The sequence below is a fragment of the Lithobates pipiens genome, unplaced genomic scaffold (genome assembly GCF_037356315.1).
Source record: "Lithobates pipiens isolate NorthernLeopardFrog02 unplaced genomic scaffold, aLitPip1_a1.2 Scaffold_19, whole genome shotgun sequence".
NCBI lineage: Eukaryota > Metazoa > Chordata > Amphibia > Anura > Ranidae > Lithobates > Lithobates pipiens.
The window spans coordinates 253,178,853-253,196,062 of NW_027507764.1; the positions used below are offsets into that span (position 1 = coordinate 253,178,853).

The window sequence follows — 17,210 nt, forward strand, 5'->3', positions numbered from 1 at the left end:
TATAACAATTATAGCAAACCTAGACAACCTTCTCTTGATAGACCAATCGGTAGCCCACTAGACCAAAGCATGGTCACCACAATCAACTACCTGGAATACCTAGGTTGGATCCTCAACCTAGAGAAATCTGCTTTAAAACCGTTAAGAAGACTAGAATACTTGGGTCTGATCATAGATACCGCCCAGAAAACCCCGTTAGACTTAGCGGTAACGGTATTTCCAGGAACCTTACAGGACAGCTACTTGAGAGATGATTGGCTCCACTCTCCACAGGAAACACAAATCAGATAAAATTCAAAAGGCCCCTCCCTTGCCTCTGACCCTTCCTTTGTTTAGAAGTTAAGTAAACCTCCACCAAAAGTGCACTCAGCAGAGTAAAAAAACTAACTCATAAAAACACCACCACCAGGTAAACAAGGTCGACCAGTGAAACAAAACGAATAGGGTGGGAATATAGACGCTGTCCTGGAAGGTTCCTGGAAATTCCATTACCGGTAAGTCTCACAGGGGTTTCCCCCCCTCACCTTCCAGGACAGCTACTTGAAAGGATAAGCAAGATTCTATACCTTAGGGAGGGATGACAGCCTGAAGCACTTTCCTCCCAAAGGAGAGGTCCTGGCTGGAAAGCGTCTGTACTCTATAATGTTTGACAAATGTATTGGAGGAAGACCGCAGCTTTAGAAATTTCTTCCCATGATGCCCCCACTATTTCTGCCCATTTCCTTGCCATGAATCTCATTGAATGGGCCCTAATTCTAGAAGGATGCTTTGTATGCCTCACAAACGGCTCCCCTATTCCACCTAGCAATAGAACTCTTAGACGCCTTGGACCCCTTCTTGGGACCACTGAATAACACCAACAGTTGGTCGGAACTCCTAAAACTACTGGACTTTTTTTGATAAAGCAGACGACATCTCTTCACGGCTAAAAGACTAAACCTTTCCTCCTCTGTATTCTTGGAAGAGGTGCAGAAACTAGGAAGGACTACCTACTGGGACCTATGAAAGCTGGAAGAAACTTTGGGTCAATAGAAAGGATCAGGCTTAATCACTACCCTGTGCTCTAGAATCCTCGGGAAGGGGTCTTTACAGGAAAGAGACTCTAGATCACAAATCCTTCTCCCTGACGTAATAGCTAAAAGGAAGGAAATCTTCAAAGAAATACATTTCAGGGAAGCTTCAAATGGAGCCCTTGTTATTGCATTTAACACTAACAACAGATCCCAGGGAGGAATAGATTTGATGACCTTGGGAGCATGTCTAGATCTGGCTAAAAGGAACCTCCTGACTAAAGGATCCTCCGCTAGTCTTCTTTCTGTAAACAAAGATAGGGCAGCAATCTGAACCCTAAGGGTACTGACAGTTCTTGGAGGTAAGATCATCTTCCCCAGATGCAAGCCAGATAGCTCGCCTAGCTGTATTCATGAGAGCAGAAGCCCTGGCTGCAGAATCTGCTGCTGCATCAGCCAAAAAGGCAACTGACTTAGCAATGAGTGGGAGAGACTCCCTAATCTCTTCTTTGGGGGTGCCAGATGAAAGAAGATCATCCACATGCTGAACCCATACGTCTAAATTCCTAGCCAGATAGGTGGATGCTACTGCCAGACCTAAAGAAAAAGCTGAAGCATCCCAGGCCTTACGTAGCAATGAGTCGGCTTTTCTATCCAATTGATCCTTAAGGACCGCAGAATCTTCAAAAGAAAGATCTGACCTCTTGGACACCTGTGACATAGAGGCATCTAATCTGGGACATTCCAAGAAAACCTTCTTGAATTCAGGGTGAAAAAGGAAACCTTCTTTTGTGCCCTCTGGAGTGGAACAACCTTTTTTCAGGTTCTCTCCACTTAGAAAGAATCATGTCCCTAAGTGACTGGTGCACCAGAAAGACTCTTGATTTCCACCCCTGTAGACCCCTATACATTTTATTCTGTACAGACTGGGCCTGCTGTGACCTCTCAATCAGTTCTGAGGTATAAATAGACTTTAGTAGTTCGTCAATATCTTCAACAAGATATTTAGCTGAGCTACCCATGTCCTCCTCATCAGATGAAGAAACTGGATTCTCACCTTCTTACAGATCAGAAGTATTGTGCGAACTAATGGTCTCAGACACTAACAAAGGAAGGGATCTAGCAGAGGCTGAAGGCTCTTAAGCTATGGGTCTAGACGAGGAAGGCCCTAGACCAATTACCCTGTCATTAAGGGACCGAAAGGAGTCCACTTCCTCCTTCATGGAAGACATTAATTCCTTAAAAAGGAGGAAGTCTTTAAACCCAGCTTTGGATGGAATACAATCCTCAAAAAATAGTTTTTTATAACTATCAGAAAGCCTGGCCCTACAGTTCCCACATTTCTTCTTCACCGGTTTGGCCTAGATAAAAAGCAGAAACAAGAACCATAAACGAAAAGGTTCCATACAAAAAGTCCCCTGCTGTAGAGCTATCCACAGACAAGGGCTTATCTTGGGGGCAGTATGGGACCCGGATGCTGCCGCTGGTTCAATACGAGCAGACGCTCCATCCTCAAACCTATCCTCAAATTGCATGTAGCAAGCGGAGATTGGCCGTAGAGTAGACTACTGCAGTATCGCTGAAAGCGCTTGCCAGCGATCAGGAGACTCTTCTCTAAGCAGCAAGTCCTCAGTGTATCTACGCCTTAATACAAAAAAAAGCGCCCGGACGTGCGTCATGTGACTTCCGGTTCCAACGCCATCTTGACGCATCACCGGAAATCCTCCGACGCCATCTTGGTACACCGCAGTGAAGCACGAGGAGGACACAGTTCCACACAGCAGAGCTGGGGAAAATGAGAGTTGCCACCACTCACATCACCCGGTAGGCAAGTAACCCCAAAAAATAGGGAACCCTTCTGGTTAAAGAACAGACCATCACCCAGAACTTGGCCACAACTAGTCCTGGATGAAACCAGAGGGGGGTCCACCAACCACAGTTACCATTCCTAAGAAAAACAAAAAACATGTTGGTGCTCCTGGAGGGTCTGGAAACACAAAACAACTGAGGATCAGAGGAAAGGGAGGGGCATTTTGAATTATATCTGATTTGTGTTTCCTGTGGAGGGTGGAGCTAATCATCTCTCAAGTAGCTGTCCTGGAAGGTGAGGGGGGAAAAGGGTGTTTTTGCCCAGGCAAAAATCAGTGCCATAAAGGAGCCGATTAAGGTGGTCAAGGCAAAGATGGATCCTTCTATTCGACTTTGCATAAGGTTGTTGGGAAAGATGGTGGCTTCATTGGAAGCTGGTCCCTATGCTCAGATTCATTCGAGACTGCTGCAAAACAGTATCCTATCTGCTTGGAACAAGAAGGCTCAAGCTCTAAATTTTCCAATGCGTCTGTCTCCAAAGGTGCGCCAGAGCCTCAATTGGTGGTGGATAACCAAAAATCTGCAGAAAGGAAAATCCTTCACACCAGTTACTTGGGAGGTGGTAACAACAGATACCAGCCTTCCGGGTTGGGGAGCAGTCCTGGAAGAGGAGATTGTCCAAGGGAAATGGTCCAGAACCAAAAGGACCTTGTCCATCAACATTCGAGAGATTTGGGCAAAGCACTTGGCCCTGAGGGCCTGGACATTCAGGTTGCGTAAATGTCCAGTTGGGATCCAATCCGACAATGCCACCACAGTGGCCTATATCAATCACCAAGGGGGCACCAGAAGTCATGCAGCCCAGGAAGAGGTGAATCATATCCTAACCTGGGCAGAAAAGCATGTGCCATGCATATCGGCACTTTTCATTTCAGTGATAGAAAATTGGCAGGCAAACGAATTAAGTCGCCAGCAGTTGTTCCCGCGTAATGGTCCCTTCATTCTGACATCTGCCTGGCTATATGCCAAGGGTGGGGGGTCCCGGATGTAGATCTGTTTGCGTCCAGGTTCAACAGAAAAGTCGAGAACTTTGTGTCAAGAACAAGAGATCCACTTGTATGCGGAACAGATGCCTCAGTGACCCCGTGGGATTGGCTTTCACTAATTTATGCATTCCCTCCTATTACGCCGATACCACGACTTCTTTGCAGGATAGGAAATCGGTAATTCTTGTGGCCCAAGCATGGCTCAGAAGATCTTGGTATGCAGAGATCGCAATGATGGCGGTAGGGGACCCATGGACCCTACCGCCATGTCCAGACCTGCTCTCACAGGGAACAGTATTCAACCCTACCTTACAAACGCTAAATGTAATGGTTTGGCTATCGAAACCCACATTGTGAAGAATCGTGGGCTTTCAGGGTCAGTAATATCTACCGTATATACTCGAGTATAGGCCGACCCGAGTATAAGCCGAGGCCCCCAATTTACCCCCAAAAAACTGGAAAACTTATTGACTCGTGTATAAGCCGAGGGTGAGACATGGCTGTCCATCCCTGTGTGTCCGTCCATCCCTGTGTGTGTGTCCGTCCATCCATCCCTGTGTGTGTGTCCATCCATCCATCCATCCCTGTGTGTGTATCCATCCATCCATCCATCCCTGTGTGTGTGTGTGTGTGTGTGTGTGTGTGTGTATCCATCCATCCATCCATCCATCCCTGTGTGTGTGTGTGTGTGTGTGTGTGTGTGTATCCATCCATCCATCCATCCATGTGTGTGTGTGTGTGTGTGTGTGTGTGTGTATCCATCCATCCATCCATCCACCCCTGTGTGTGTGTGTGTGTGTGTGTGTGTGTGTATCCATCCATCCATCCATCCATCCATCCCTGTGTGTGTGTGTGTGTGTGTGTGTGTGTGTGTGTGTGTGTGTGTGTGTGTGTGTGTGTGTGTCCAGCCTACCTGTGTCCCAAGCCTCCGTCCCGAGCCGCCGTCGTCCCGAGCCTCCTCCGTCCCGTGCCGTGCCTCCTCCGTCCCGTGCCTCCTCCGTCCCGTGCCGTGCCTCCTCCGTCCCGTGTCTCCTCCGTCCCGTGCCGTGCCTCCTCCGTCCCGTGCCTCCTCCGTCCCGTGCCGATGGATCGCCGCTCTTCTCGGCGGCCATTCTACAATTCAAAATTCCGCCTCCGCCTGTGATAGGCGGAACACTCAATTTCCCAGCAGCCTGTGTTCCGCCTATCACGGACATCCTCTCATACTCGTCCGTAGTATGAGAATGAGCGGATGTCCGTGATAGGCGGAACACTGACTGCTGGGAAATTCAGTGTTCCGCCTATCACAGGCGGAGGCGGAGAAGGAGGCGCGGCTTTTGAAAATTAATGTCCGCCGTCTGTCTGCTCGATACGCTGATCGAGCAGTCAGACAGCGGCGACTCGAGTATAAGCCGAGGGGGCACTTTCAGCCTCAAAAAAGAGGCTGAAAATCTCGGCTTATACTCGAGTATATACGGTACTTTGATTAATGCAAGGAAGCCAGCTTCCAGAGTCATTTATTATAGAGTCTGGTAGGCATACGTTTCCTGGTGTGAATCGAGGGGTTGGCATCCTAGAAAGTATGTCATTGGTAGATTCCTTGCCTTTTCTTCAAGTAAGATTAGAGATGAAGCTGGCCATGAGTACCATCAAAAGCCCGGTCTTGGCCTCATCGATATTGTTCCAATGACCACTTGCTTCGCATTCCCTGGACCGTAGTTTTATACAAGGGGTAACGCGGCTTAATCCGCCAGTTAGGTCATCCTTGAAACCTTGGGACTTGAATTTAGTTCTGTCGGTCTTACAAAAACAGCCTTTTGAGCCAATACACCATACTCCCTTGATCCTTTTGACAAGGAAGTTAGTTTTTCTGCTTGCCATTTCTTCTGCGTGAAGGGTATCAGAGTTGGCTGCTCTTTCTTGTAAAGAGCCGTATTTAATTATTATTATAAGGTGGTATTGCGTCTTCATCCTAGCTTTCTGCCGAAAGGTAGTGTCAGGTTTTCATCTAAACAAGGATATTGTTATACCTTTACTTTTTCCAGAACCCTGTTCTATGGAAAAAAATAAAAAAATCGATACATTCTCTTGATGTAGTGAGAGCAGTCAAAGTCTACTTAAAGGTGACTGCTCAGATTAAAAAAAACTGATGTTTTGCTTGTGTTGCCTGAAGGACAGGCAGCATCGAAATCTACTATTTCTAAGTGGATTTGACAAGTAATTGTTCAAGCTTATGGTTTGAGGTGGAAGATTCCACCTTTTCAAATCAAAGTGCACTCCACCAGTGCTGTTAGTGCTTCACCAAGCCTCCATGGCTCAAATCTGCAAGGCCGCAACTTGGTTTTCAGTCCATACATTCACCAGATTCTATCAGGTGGATGTAAAAAGGCATGAGGATATCGCCTTTGAGTGCAGTGTGCTGCAGGCAGTAGTATGGGTCCTCAGGTCTGATGGAGCCCTACTTTTGTTTGTGTCTCCCTCCCCTCAGATAGCATTGCTCTGAGACATCCCACATACTGAATACTATGGCTCTGTGTCCCGTGATGTACGATAAAGAAAATAGGATTTTTATAACAGCTTACCTGTAAAGTCCTTTTCTTGGAGTACATCACAGGACTCAGGAGGTTACTCCCCTCTTTGGATACACGTATATTGCTTTGCTACAAAAACTGGGTAATCTCAGTAATGGGAGGGGTTATATAGGGAGTGAACTTCCTGTCTTAGGGTGTGCCAGTGTCCATCACCTAAAGGTGGCCTATACAACCCACATAGTTATTACCTATGGCTCTGTCTCCAAAAAAAGGATTTTTACAGGTAAGCTGTTATAAAAATCCTAATTTTTTGGCAACAACCATAAACTCTTCATTTGAAGAGGAGTCCACAAGGCCTATGATGGAAAGTACGGAGGCGGATCGCTGATGTTTTGGGGATGAGTGAGCTACAAAGGCACAGGAAATTTGGTCAAACTTGTTGGCAAGATGAATGCAGTATGTTATCAAAAAATACTGGAGGAACATTTGCATTCATCTGCCAGGAAACTGCACATGGGACGTAATTGGACATTCCAACATGACAATGATCCAAAACACAAGGATAAGTCGACCTGTCATTGGCTACAGCGGAATAAAGTGAAGGTTCTGGGGTGGCCATCTCAGTCTCCTGACTTCAATATCATCGAGCCACTCGGGAGAAAACAAACATGCAGTTCATGCAAGACAAGCCCAAGAATTTCCAGGAACTGGAGGCTTTTGCCAAGAGGAATGGGCAGCTTTACCATCTTAGAAGATAAAGAGCCTCATCCACAAATACTACAATAGACTTCAAGCTGTCATTGATGTTAAAGGGGGGCAATACACGATATTAAGAACTGGGATATGTAAACTTTTGATCGGGGTCATTTAGGTAGTTTTTGTTGCCATTATGATTTAAAAAGAGTAAACACAGTAGATTAATAACAAATGGCTTCAGACAAACACTAACCATGAGTGAAATAAAAGTTTTTGTGTTATCACTCATATTCTCTGAAAAATAGCCAAGAAATTAAATTCTGCCAGGCTATGTAAACTTATGAGCACAACTGTAGATGGGGGGGGGGGGGGGGGGGGACGACAGGGGTTATAACCCTCCATTACTCTATCCAAAATAATAAAAAAGGGTTTTGCCTATAGTTCTTATTGGTGTACACAGCCGCTTGCAATTAGAACAGATATACAAAAGCATTAAAACAACAGTAACAAGGAAAATTGTGTTAAAGAGGAAGTAAAGGCAGGAAAAAAATAAAAAAAAAATCACACCCTGTAAGGCAAAGGCATAATGAGTTAGTATGCATAGCATACTAGCTCCTTATGAATAACTTACCTGAAATGGAAGCCCCCAAAGCGACCCTCGTTCTTCTCCACCATCGCCGCCATTTATCCTGGAGTGACTTCCGGGTATCGTGGTTCTGGCGCTGTGAGTGGCCGGAGCTGCGATGATGTCACTCCTGGCATGATCTCCGTTAGAAGCGGCATGCTCAGTGCGCCTGCGCGCTGCTGTCTATGGCGCATGTGCTGTAGACATCGGTGCCAGTCTTTTGCAAATATCTCCTAAGCTGTGTAGGTTTAGGAGATATTTGTTGCACCTACAGCTAAGCCTTAATCTAGGGTTACCAGTAGGTAAAAGTGGTCCCAGAGGGTTTACAATCAGAGATTTTTCCTTCTTACTGTTGCCTATAGTTCTACTTTGGGGGGGGGGGGGGGGGTGTTGTGGTAAAACCGCATCTCAACCACATATTTTATCGCACCTTAACACAAGCACCTTCTATTTAAGACCGTCACTTTAAAAATAAGTATATTTCTCTTCTTGGTTTGTTGGCCAAATGTCTCTTTAACCTCTTGCTGGCCCTATAACATATACGTTGGTAAGGGTGCCCTCCTGTGCCAGATCACGTACTAGGTACATGATCTGGCACTTCCATGTAGGGGGCATGCGCCGCTGCTGCCAACCCGGCTGTGCTGTGATTAAACACAGATGTCGATCAGTGGGTGCCTGGCAATGAATTACTGCCAGCACGCGCTGATCGCTGGGAATTCACATGGGACAGAGTCCTGCCTATGTAAATAAAGCAGAGCCCTTTCTTGTGGGTGTGGGTAATGGCTTTTCTTTACCCGCAAAGCAGGGGATCAAATCCATCACTTCCCTAGTAAAAGCACCACCCAGAGTACACCAAAACACTGGCTAGGCACACATTTAACCCTTTTCTCACTAGTTGTTTAACCCAGGCCTCGACAAACCCCAGGCGCCAGGTTGCGATTTCTGGTCGCATCTAAGTTGCCACCAGCCCACTGACTATTGATGCCCCAGACATGCAGCAGCATTAACACTGACTGCCGTCCTCCTCCCTCGTTCACACTCAGCGGCACCGCGCTAAGTGTGTGAAACTGACAAGCAACGGAGAGAGGAGGATCTGTCAGATTTCAGCTTGATGTCGGGGTGGGCAAGACCCGGTCGGAGTGGGCGAGACCCAGCAGCTATCAAACACCAGCCAATGGGATCTGGGCGGGCCGCTACGTGTATGTGGCCCTGCTCCTTTTTTAAAGCAGCCCAATCGTTGGCTAGTGTTTGATAGCTGGGTCCCACCCACCCCGACATCAGGCTCAAATCTGACATATCCGCCTCTCTGTTACTTGTCAGTTTCACACCCCGGCTGGGTCCCGCCCATTCCGACATTAAGCTCAATTCTGACAGCTCCTCTGTTACATTTCAGTAACAGAGTGCTCCGTGTGAAATCTGCCAGTGCCACCTGCCAGTGCCACCACCAGCCAGTGCCAACCAGTGCCACCGCCAATCAATACCACCTGCAACCAACCAGTGCCACTGCCAATCAGTGCCACCTGCCAGTGACAATCAGTGCCACCTGCCACTACCAACCAGTGCCATCTGCCAGTGCCGAGTGTCACCGTCAATCAGTGCCACCTGCCAGTGCCATCTGCCACCGCCAACCAGTGGACCGCCAACCAGTGCCACCGCCAACCAGTGCCACCTGCCACCACCAATCAGTGCCACCGCCAATCAGTGCCAACGCCAACCAGTGCCATCTGCCAGTGACTAGTGCCACCGCCAACCAGTGTTACCTGCCAATGCCAACCAGTGTCACCTGCCAATGCCATCTGGCAGCTCCATGTGTCTGCCAGTGGCAACCAGCCACCGCCAATCAGTGCCACCTGCCAGTGCAACTGCCAATCAGTGCCACCTGCCACTACCACCGCCAACCAGTGCCACCTGCCAATCAGTGCCAACTAGTGCCACCACCAACCAGTGCCACCTGCCAACACCAATCAGTGCCATCTGCCAATGACTTTCTGGTCAGCCCATAACCCTGATGTAACAGCGTTTCAATGGAGTTATTGACTGGGTGCTCCATTTTGAGTTAGGGATAGGGGGTGAAAATTTGTGGCCCATACCACTCAAAAAAAAAAAAAAAAACTGGCTCCCTCCGAACTTTTTTAACTGGCTCCTAAATTCAAAGCAAATTTGTCAACCCCTGGTTTAACCCCTTCCCAGCAAGTGTCATTAGTAAAGTCACAGTGCATATTTTTAGCACTGATTACTGTATTAGTGTCACTGGTTCCCAAAATGTGTCAAAAGTGTTAGTGTCCAAATGCACTATGCAAGATCACAGTCTCGCTAAAAGTCACTTTTACTAGTAAAAAAATAATAATAATAATAATAAAAAAAAATAAAAAAAGTTCCAGTGTACACACACACACACCATATTTTGTAGACGCTATAACTTTTGTGCAAACCAATCAATATACATTATGGATGAGCTCCGGCGTGTTCGTATACTCCCCATGCAGAGCCCACCAGGAAGTCGGCGCATCGCTGTGCTAATCACAGGCAGTGAGACATTGCCCGATCTCTGCAGCCGCACATCGCGGAAATGTCTCACTGCCTGTGATTAGCGCAGGAGGTCAAGTGGTTAACATCAATGATATAGTTGAAGGACAAAGTTTTGCCTTCTGTAATTCAGTGGAGTGTTGCTATAATGTCTATAATACAGAACAATGGAATATCACACAATACACTTCACTTATACGAAGTAGTACAGAAACGCAGCACTAAACTCCATAAACAAACCAACTTCAAATGGCACTTACAAGGAAATGCGCTTGTTTAAACGGCAAAGGTTTGCCAGTTGTCGCCGTTTGTGGTGCCGCTCCTTCAGCAGCTACAGCTTTGCTGTCCCCCATTCCTGTATAACGGCATTCACCGGTTACAATAACACAAGCAATGCTCTTCCTGGACGCCAATGACCCTGCCTACTCACAGCCGCCAATCACAGCTCACCTCTCAGCGCGGCTCTCGTGCGTGTGACAGAGGCCATCGGCGATTGGCTTATTGGGGCTTTGTACATGTTTAGGAAGAGGCAGGCATTGCCTCAGCTAGGGAAGTGAATTGCTAGAGTGAGCGTTACTGGGAAGATAAACTAGAGCTTGTCAAATTCTCTCGTTGCTTCTCCTCAGCAAACTTTCCCACCTTTGTACGATAAATAAAAGATGATTAAGCAACAATTTATTTTTCAACCAATCTGCTAATCATACCAGAATTGCCATAATGTAACTCTTTGTCTTGTGGGTTTTTTTGTGTACTTTTCATGCATGTTAAAATCTACATTTTTTTTTTTGTGTGTAGAAATTACCTTATGGACCAGACCTATTTTTCAAACTTGTTATTTACAAGTTAAAATAATTTTTTTGCTAGAAAATTACTTAGAACCCCCAAACATTATATATATATATATATATATATATATATATATATATATATATATATATATATATATATATATATATATATATATATATATAAATACTTTATGTCACACCGTATTTGCACAGTGGTCTTACAAACGCAATTTTTTGAGGGCAAAATATATTTTTGAATAAAAAAAGAAGAAATCAGTAAAGTTAGCCAAATCTTTTTTTATATTGTGAAAGATAATGATACACCGAGTAAATTGATACCCAATGTGTCACGCTTCAAAGATGCACCCATTCGTGGAAGGGCGAAAAACTTTGACCCTTAAAAATCTCCATAGGCTACATTTAAAATTGTCTACAGGTTACCAGTTTAGACTTACAGAAGAAGTCTTTTGTTGGAACTATTGCTCTCGCTCTAATGATCGCGGCGATACCTCACATGTGTAGTTTGAACACCGTTTACATAGGCGGACGCGACTTATGTATGCGTTCACTTTTGCGCACGAGCACAAAGGGACGGGTCACTTAAAAAAATGTTTTCTTATTTATTTAACTTTTTACTTTTACACTGTCCCTTTAACCACTTAAGCCTCGGACCATTTTCTAGCTAAAGGACCAGGCCCCTTTTTGCGATTCGGCACTGCGTCGCTTTATCTGACAATTGCACGGTCGTGCGACGTGGCTCTGAAACAAAATTTAAATATTTTTTCCCCACAAATAGAGCTTTCTTTTGGTGGTATTTGATCACCCCTGCGGTTTTTATTTTTTTGCGCTATAAACAAAAAAAGAGCGACAATTTTGAAAAAAACGCTTTATTTTTTACATTTTGCTATAATAATTATCCCCCAAAAATATATAAAAAAAATATTTTTTTCCTCAGTTTAGGCCGATACGTATTCTTCTACATATTTTTGGTAAAAAAAAAAAAAATCGCAATAAGTGTTTATTGATTGGTTTGCGCAAAAGTTATAGCGTCTACAAAATAGGGAATAGTTTTATGGCATTTTTATTAATATTTTTTTTTTTTACTAGTAATGGCGGTGATCATCGATTTTTATTGTGACTGCGACATTATGGCGGACACGTCGGACAATTTGGGACCATTGGCATTAATACAGCAATCAGCGCAATTAAAAATGCACTGATTACTGTAAAAATGTCACTGGCAGTCAGGGCCGCTGATAGGCCAGTACAACTGGCCCTGCTGTACCGGGCCTGACCAACAGGGGGGCCCGGGCAACCTGAACTCCAAAGTAAATTTTTATGTAAAAAAAAATAAATGATTCTCCTCCACCGATAATCGTATATCCGCCTGCCATTGCAGCCAATCGCCACATCCACCCCACCCCCATCCCCCCATTCAGTAAACTTTTTTTTTAAGGATGTGTTTTAATCTTTTCAGTATGCGGCAGCAGGGGAGGGACTATTTGCTGTATTTCAGGCGTGGAAGAATACGTCTTCTGCGCCCGCTCCTCATGCACCGCACAAGTCCCGGCCAGCATATCCTATCATGGTGTTGCGGAGTGATATTCCTCTCTCTCTCTCTCCGCGTGAGAAGAAGTAGCAGAGTGAGAGGCGAGCAGAGAGAGCAGGGGCTGGGCAATGGAGATATTGTGGACACTCAAGAAGAGGGAGGAAGTGATCTCTGCTGGGGCCAAGGCAGCTGAGCTAACAATTACACAGGTGAGGTGTATGCTTGCTTGGGGGGGGGGGGGGGGGGCTTGAAGTTCAACATCTACTACTACTTTGCAATAAATATCCTGCCAATACCCTGCAATACTTACCCTGCCAATACTCTGCAATAAATACCCCGCCGCCAATACTCTGCAATACGTACCCTGCCAATACTTTGCAATACTTACCCTGCCAATACTCTGCAATAAATACCCTGCCGCCAATAGTCTGCAATATGTACCCTGCCAATACTCTGCAATACTTATCCTGCCAATACTCTGCAATACTTATCCTGCCAATACTCTGCAATAAATACCCTGCCAATACTCTGCAATAAATACCCTGCCAATACTCTGCAATACATACCCTGCCAATACTCTGCAATACATACCCTGCCAATACTCTGCAATACATACCCTGCCAATACCCTGCCATTACATACCCTGCCAATACCCTGCCAATACTCTGCAATACTTACCCTGCCAATACTCTGCAATAAATACCCTGCCAATACTCTGCAATACGTACCCTGCCAATACTCTGCAATACGTACCCTGCCAATACTCTGCAATACGTACCCTGCCAATACTCTGCAATACGTACCCTGCCAATACTCTGCAATACGTAACCTGCCAATACTCTGCAATACGTACCCTGCCAATACGCTGCAATACGTACCCTGCCAATACTCTGAAATAAATTACATATAGATATTAAAGAGGTCTGTTCTCATCTGAAAACAGTATTTCTTTTGGATAATCAAACCTATAACTGGCTGGAGAAAAACAAATATCACTTGTAGACAAACCTACACTTTGTTTCAAGGCGGGGTCTGGGGAGGGGCAATGGGTGAGGTCAGGGGTGGGGCTAAAGGAGGGACCAGGGGCAGGGCCAGGGTGGAGCTGAAGGGGGCCCCATCAGGTAGGCTGTACAGGGCCCCATGATTTCTATCAGCAGCCCTGCTGGCAGTGTGTGTGTTTTTTTTAACTGTAGGGGCGTGGCTTGGCGTCTGACATCACTGATTGTCTTTCCTATAACAGGGAACAGACGATCAGTGACATCCTCAGTAGGAAGCACGGGGAGAGGTTTGTTTACACTTACTTCTCCTCGTTCTTCAGCTCTGTGACCCGATCGCGGTAAACCCCACGGTCACGGAGTTCAGGACCAACCCACGGCTGGGCACTTAAAGAGCAACGTACCTGTACGTGCTTGTGCCCAGCCGTGCCATTCTGCCGACGTACATCGGCATGAGGCGGTCCTTAAGCGGTTAAAAAAAAAATTTGGATAACTTTTATTCCTATTACAAGGAATGTAAATATCGCTTGTAATAGAACAAAAAGCATGACAGGACCTCTTTATTATGAGATAAAGACCTCAGATCTCACATTTACACTTAAACGCAATAAATAAATAAATGTCTCTTTTTTTTTTTTTATCAATAAAAATAAAAAAAAATCCTTTTAAGGCCGTTGGGTGGAAGTGACGTTTGAAATTGCTTCCATCATCCAACGTCATTGAGTTGAGTGGAAGCCATCTTTCCCTCACTCGACACAGTGCCTCAGAGGGGAAAGCATCGCATCGTCTCTGTCGTTACTGATGGCTCCGATAAGAGGGGACCAGAAAGCAGCAGGAGGGGGGGGGGGGGGGTGGCACCTCTCCCGCTGCCGATAACAGTGATCATGCAGTGAATCCACTGCAAAAAGTGCTGCACCATGGGGGGTAGTTGATAAGAGGCGGAGCCATGAGTGCCGAGGAGGGACCCATGAAGGGGTGGATCTGGGCCACTCTGCAAACAGAGGAGGTAAGTATGACATGTTTGTTATTTAAAAAAAAATAACCTTTTCAACCCCTTTAATTTTAGTGTGAAAGAACACAATATAATATCCAATTTTTTGATGGAATATAAAAAATGGGTTTGCATTGAGTAAATAGAGTAAAGGAACCAGAGTACCTGGTAATGGGAAACAGAGTCCAAGGTGATGTAGGGAGACCAGGATGTAGCAAGACCAGGATGTGAGATCATAGAAGCCTAGCCAACCCAAAGAGGCCGTATATGTAGGCGCCAACACCGGACAACCCACCAGAGCCACGTGCACATGCACTAATAAATGAATCAGGGATGGAAAGAGGTAGTTAGCTCTAAGTTGATATACTTTTTTAGCCCATTTATCCTGCAACTAGTTGGTCCCATGTTAGCTCTTTCCCATTTATTTGTTTATTTTTATAAGTTGTTAACGACATATATAAACCTTTTTACCCTTTTATCAAGTATAACAATCATTTATTCAATTAATCAGTTCTGGTGGTGACTGTGCTGTGGTTTTGTTGGAGCTGCCTGTTTCTCATCGTGTTCGGAAGCTGCGATGCGCAATACGGGCCCCCTCCCTCCCTCCGCTGGTCATGCCTGAGGGGGGTGGATCCACCGACACTGCGCATCGAAGTCACGTTTTCCACTGTGGACGTGTGGCGTCTTTTGTGACGCCGCTTTATCGGGCGCTCGGTGTGAGTCTCCATTCTCGTGGGGCAATTGGGAGACTGTGATGATGCCGAAAGCCATGCGTGTCACCGCTCAGGTGCCAGCGCCTCTGTTCCTCCCCTATTGTGTATGCGCACGTGGCGTTGGTGGGTTGTCCGGTGTTGGCGCCTACATATACGGCCTCCCTGGGTTGGATAGGCTTCCGTGATCTCACATCCCAGTCTCCCAACATCACCTTGGATTCTGTTGCTCTTCTTTTCCCATTACCAGGTTCTCTGGTTCCTCTAGACCCCCCTGATGAAGATATGATTTTTCCCTTGTATCAACACGTGTAGGGGCGGGGACTAGACGGCACAGGAGACAGCTGGTCTACCCTATGAAGTAGGAGCACACAATACGGCTTGGCGCTATTAAGGTATGCTATAGAGCAGTGCACTAATGCACCAGACCCATGTGAGTACCTTATAATAGGGCTTTGTTTGCAGCAAATAAAATCTTTTAAAACAGTATCACACTATGGAGTTTCTTTTTGATATTTATATATGAGGAGGCTACATCTTTGAACACTGTTTGGACCTTGCATCCTGACCTGGAATCCGTTTTGATGATTCAAAAGCGAGTATTGACCAAACTTTATTGCACACGCTCTGACCTTGGGGTGGGGAGCACCTGAGTGTAATCACTGATGCAGATCCCTTTATTCACAGTCACCTATCAAGTCACATGTATTATTACTGTATTAAGGACGCTGAACACTGATCCTAGGTGGTCAGAGTATCATGGATTATATGCACTTGAGCACTTTATAGATCACTTTTCTATCAATATTTATATTTTATGATATGTGTGTACAGTCACGCTATATTATGCTGAAAGCTGAATGACGACTTTAGTCCTTTATATATTATATCTTTAGATTTGATTTACAGGCGCACATCACTTTAATTAACAATTTGTTTTTTTAGGTTTTTGCTGCAGGTTCAGCAGATCATTAAGGGGATAGCACAGCACATGATTTATTTACTCTGGTTCCTATCAGTCACCTTCCCCTGTCTCCTAAGTGTCCTCTCTTGGATCCCTAGTTTGGTTTTTGGTTTCTTGGCATTTTTTTCACTTCATCCCCTTCATTTCCACAAGCTGATCTTTGGTTTTGGTTTCATCCTTGCACTTTTCTTCTGTCCCACCGGTAGGACCCCTTCCTAACCACCTGCACCTTTCCCTTACAGAAACCCATTTGGTTGGTTCACCATGGATATGCCTGGACCCACAGTTCCCTGGGGGACTTTGTGTTTTTAGGCACTTTCATTGGACAGGCCCCACCACAGCTTCGACCATGATGCCCCTGAGTGACCCACGACACCTAGCATTATACCCCCAGTACCAGCTTTTTCTGTAAGTGACATGTGGTAGGGGGGTCTCCCCTTTTCCACTATGCTATATGACAGACTATTTAGACACATTTTTAAATTTTTCCTATTATAGATCCATCACGTGCCTGCTCCTGACTAAGGATGAGCCGAACGCCCCTCGTTTCGGTTCACACTAGAACCTGCGAACAGACCTAAACTTCGTGTGAACTTTAGAACCCTATTAAAGTCTATGGGACTCGAACGTTCAAAATTTAAAGTGCTAATTTTAAAGGCTAATATGCAAGTTATTGTCCTAAAAAGTATTTGGGGACCTGGGTCCTGCCCCAGGGGACATGTATCAATGCAAAAAAAGTTTTAAAAACGGCCATTTTTTCGGGAGCAGTGATTTTAATAATGCTTAAAGTGAAACAATAAAAGTGTAATATTTCTTTAAATTTCGTACCTGGGGGGTGTCTATAGTATGTCTGTAAAGGGGCGCATGTTTCCCGTGCTTAGAGCTGTCCCTGCACAAAGTGTCATTTCTGCAGGAAAAAAAGTCATTTAAAATCACTCTCAGCTATAATGCATTGTCGGCTCCCCGTAATACAGAGAATAGTCATTTAATT

General features: G+C 45.5%; 1 protein-coding gene across 1 annotated transcript in view; it reads right to left on the reverse strand.

The window, feature by feature from the left end:
* The window catches only part of INO80C (INO80 complex subunit C), a 58,400-nt gene extending 47,739 nt beyond the window's left edge, over positions 1–10,661 (reverse strand). Inside the window, exon 1 of the mRNA XM_077491923.1 lies at positions 10,483–10,661. Within this exon, the coding sequence (XP_077348049.1) occupies positions 10,483–10,575 (93 nt within the window). The 5' untranslated portion in view covers positions 10,576–10,661. The remainder of the gene's footprint in view (positions 1–10,482) is intronic.
* Between the last annotated feature and the right edge of the window lie 6,549 nt (positions 10,662–17,210).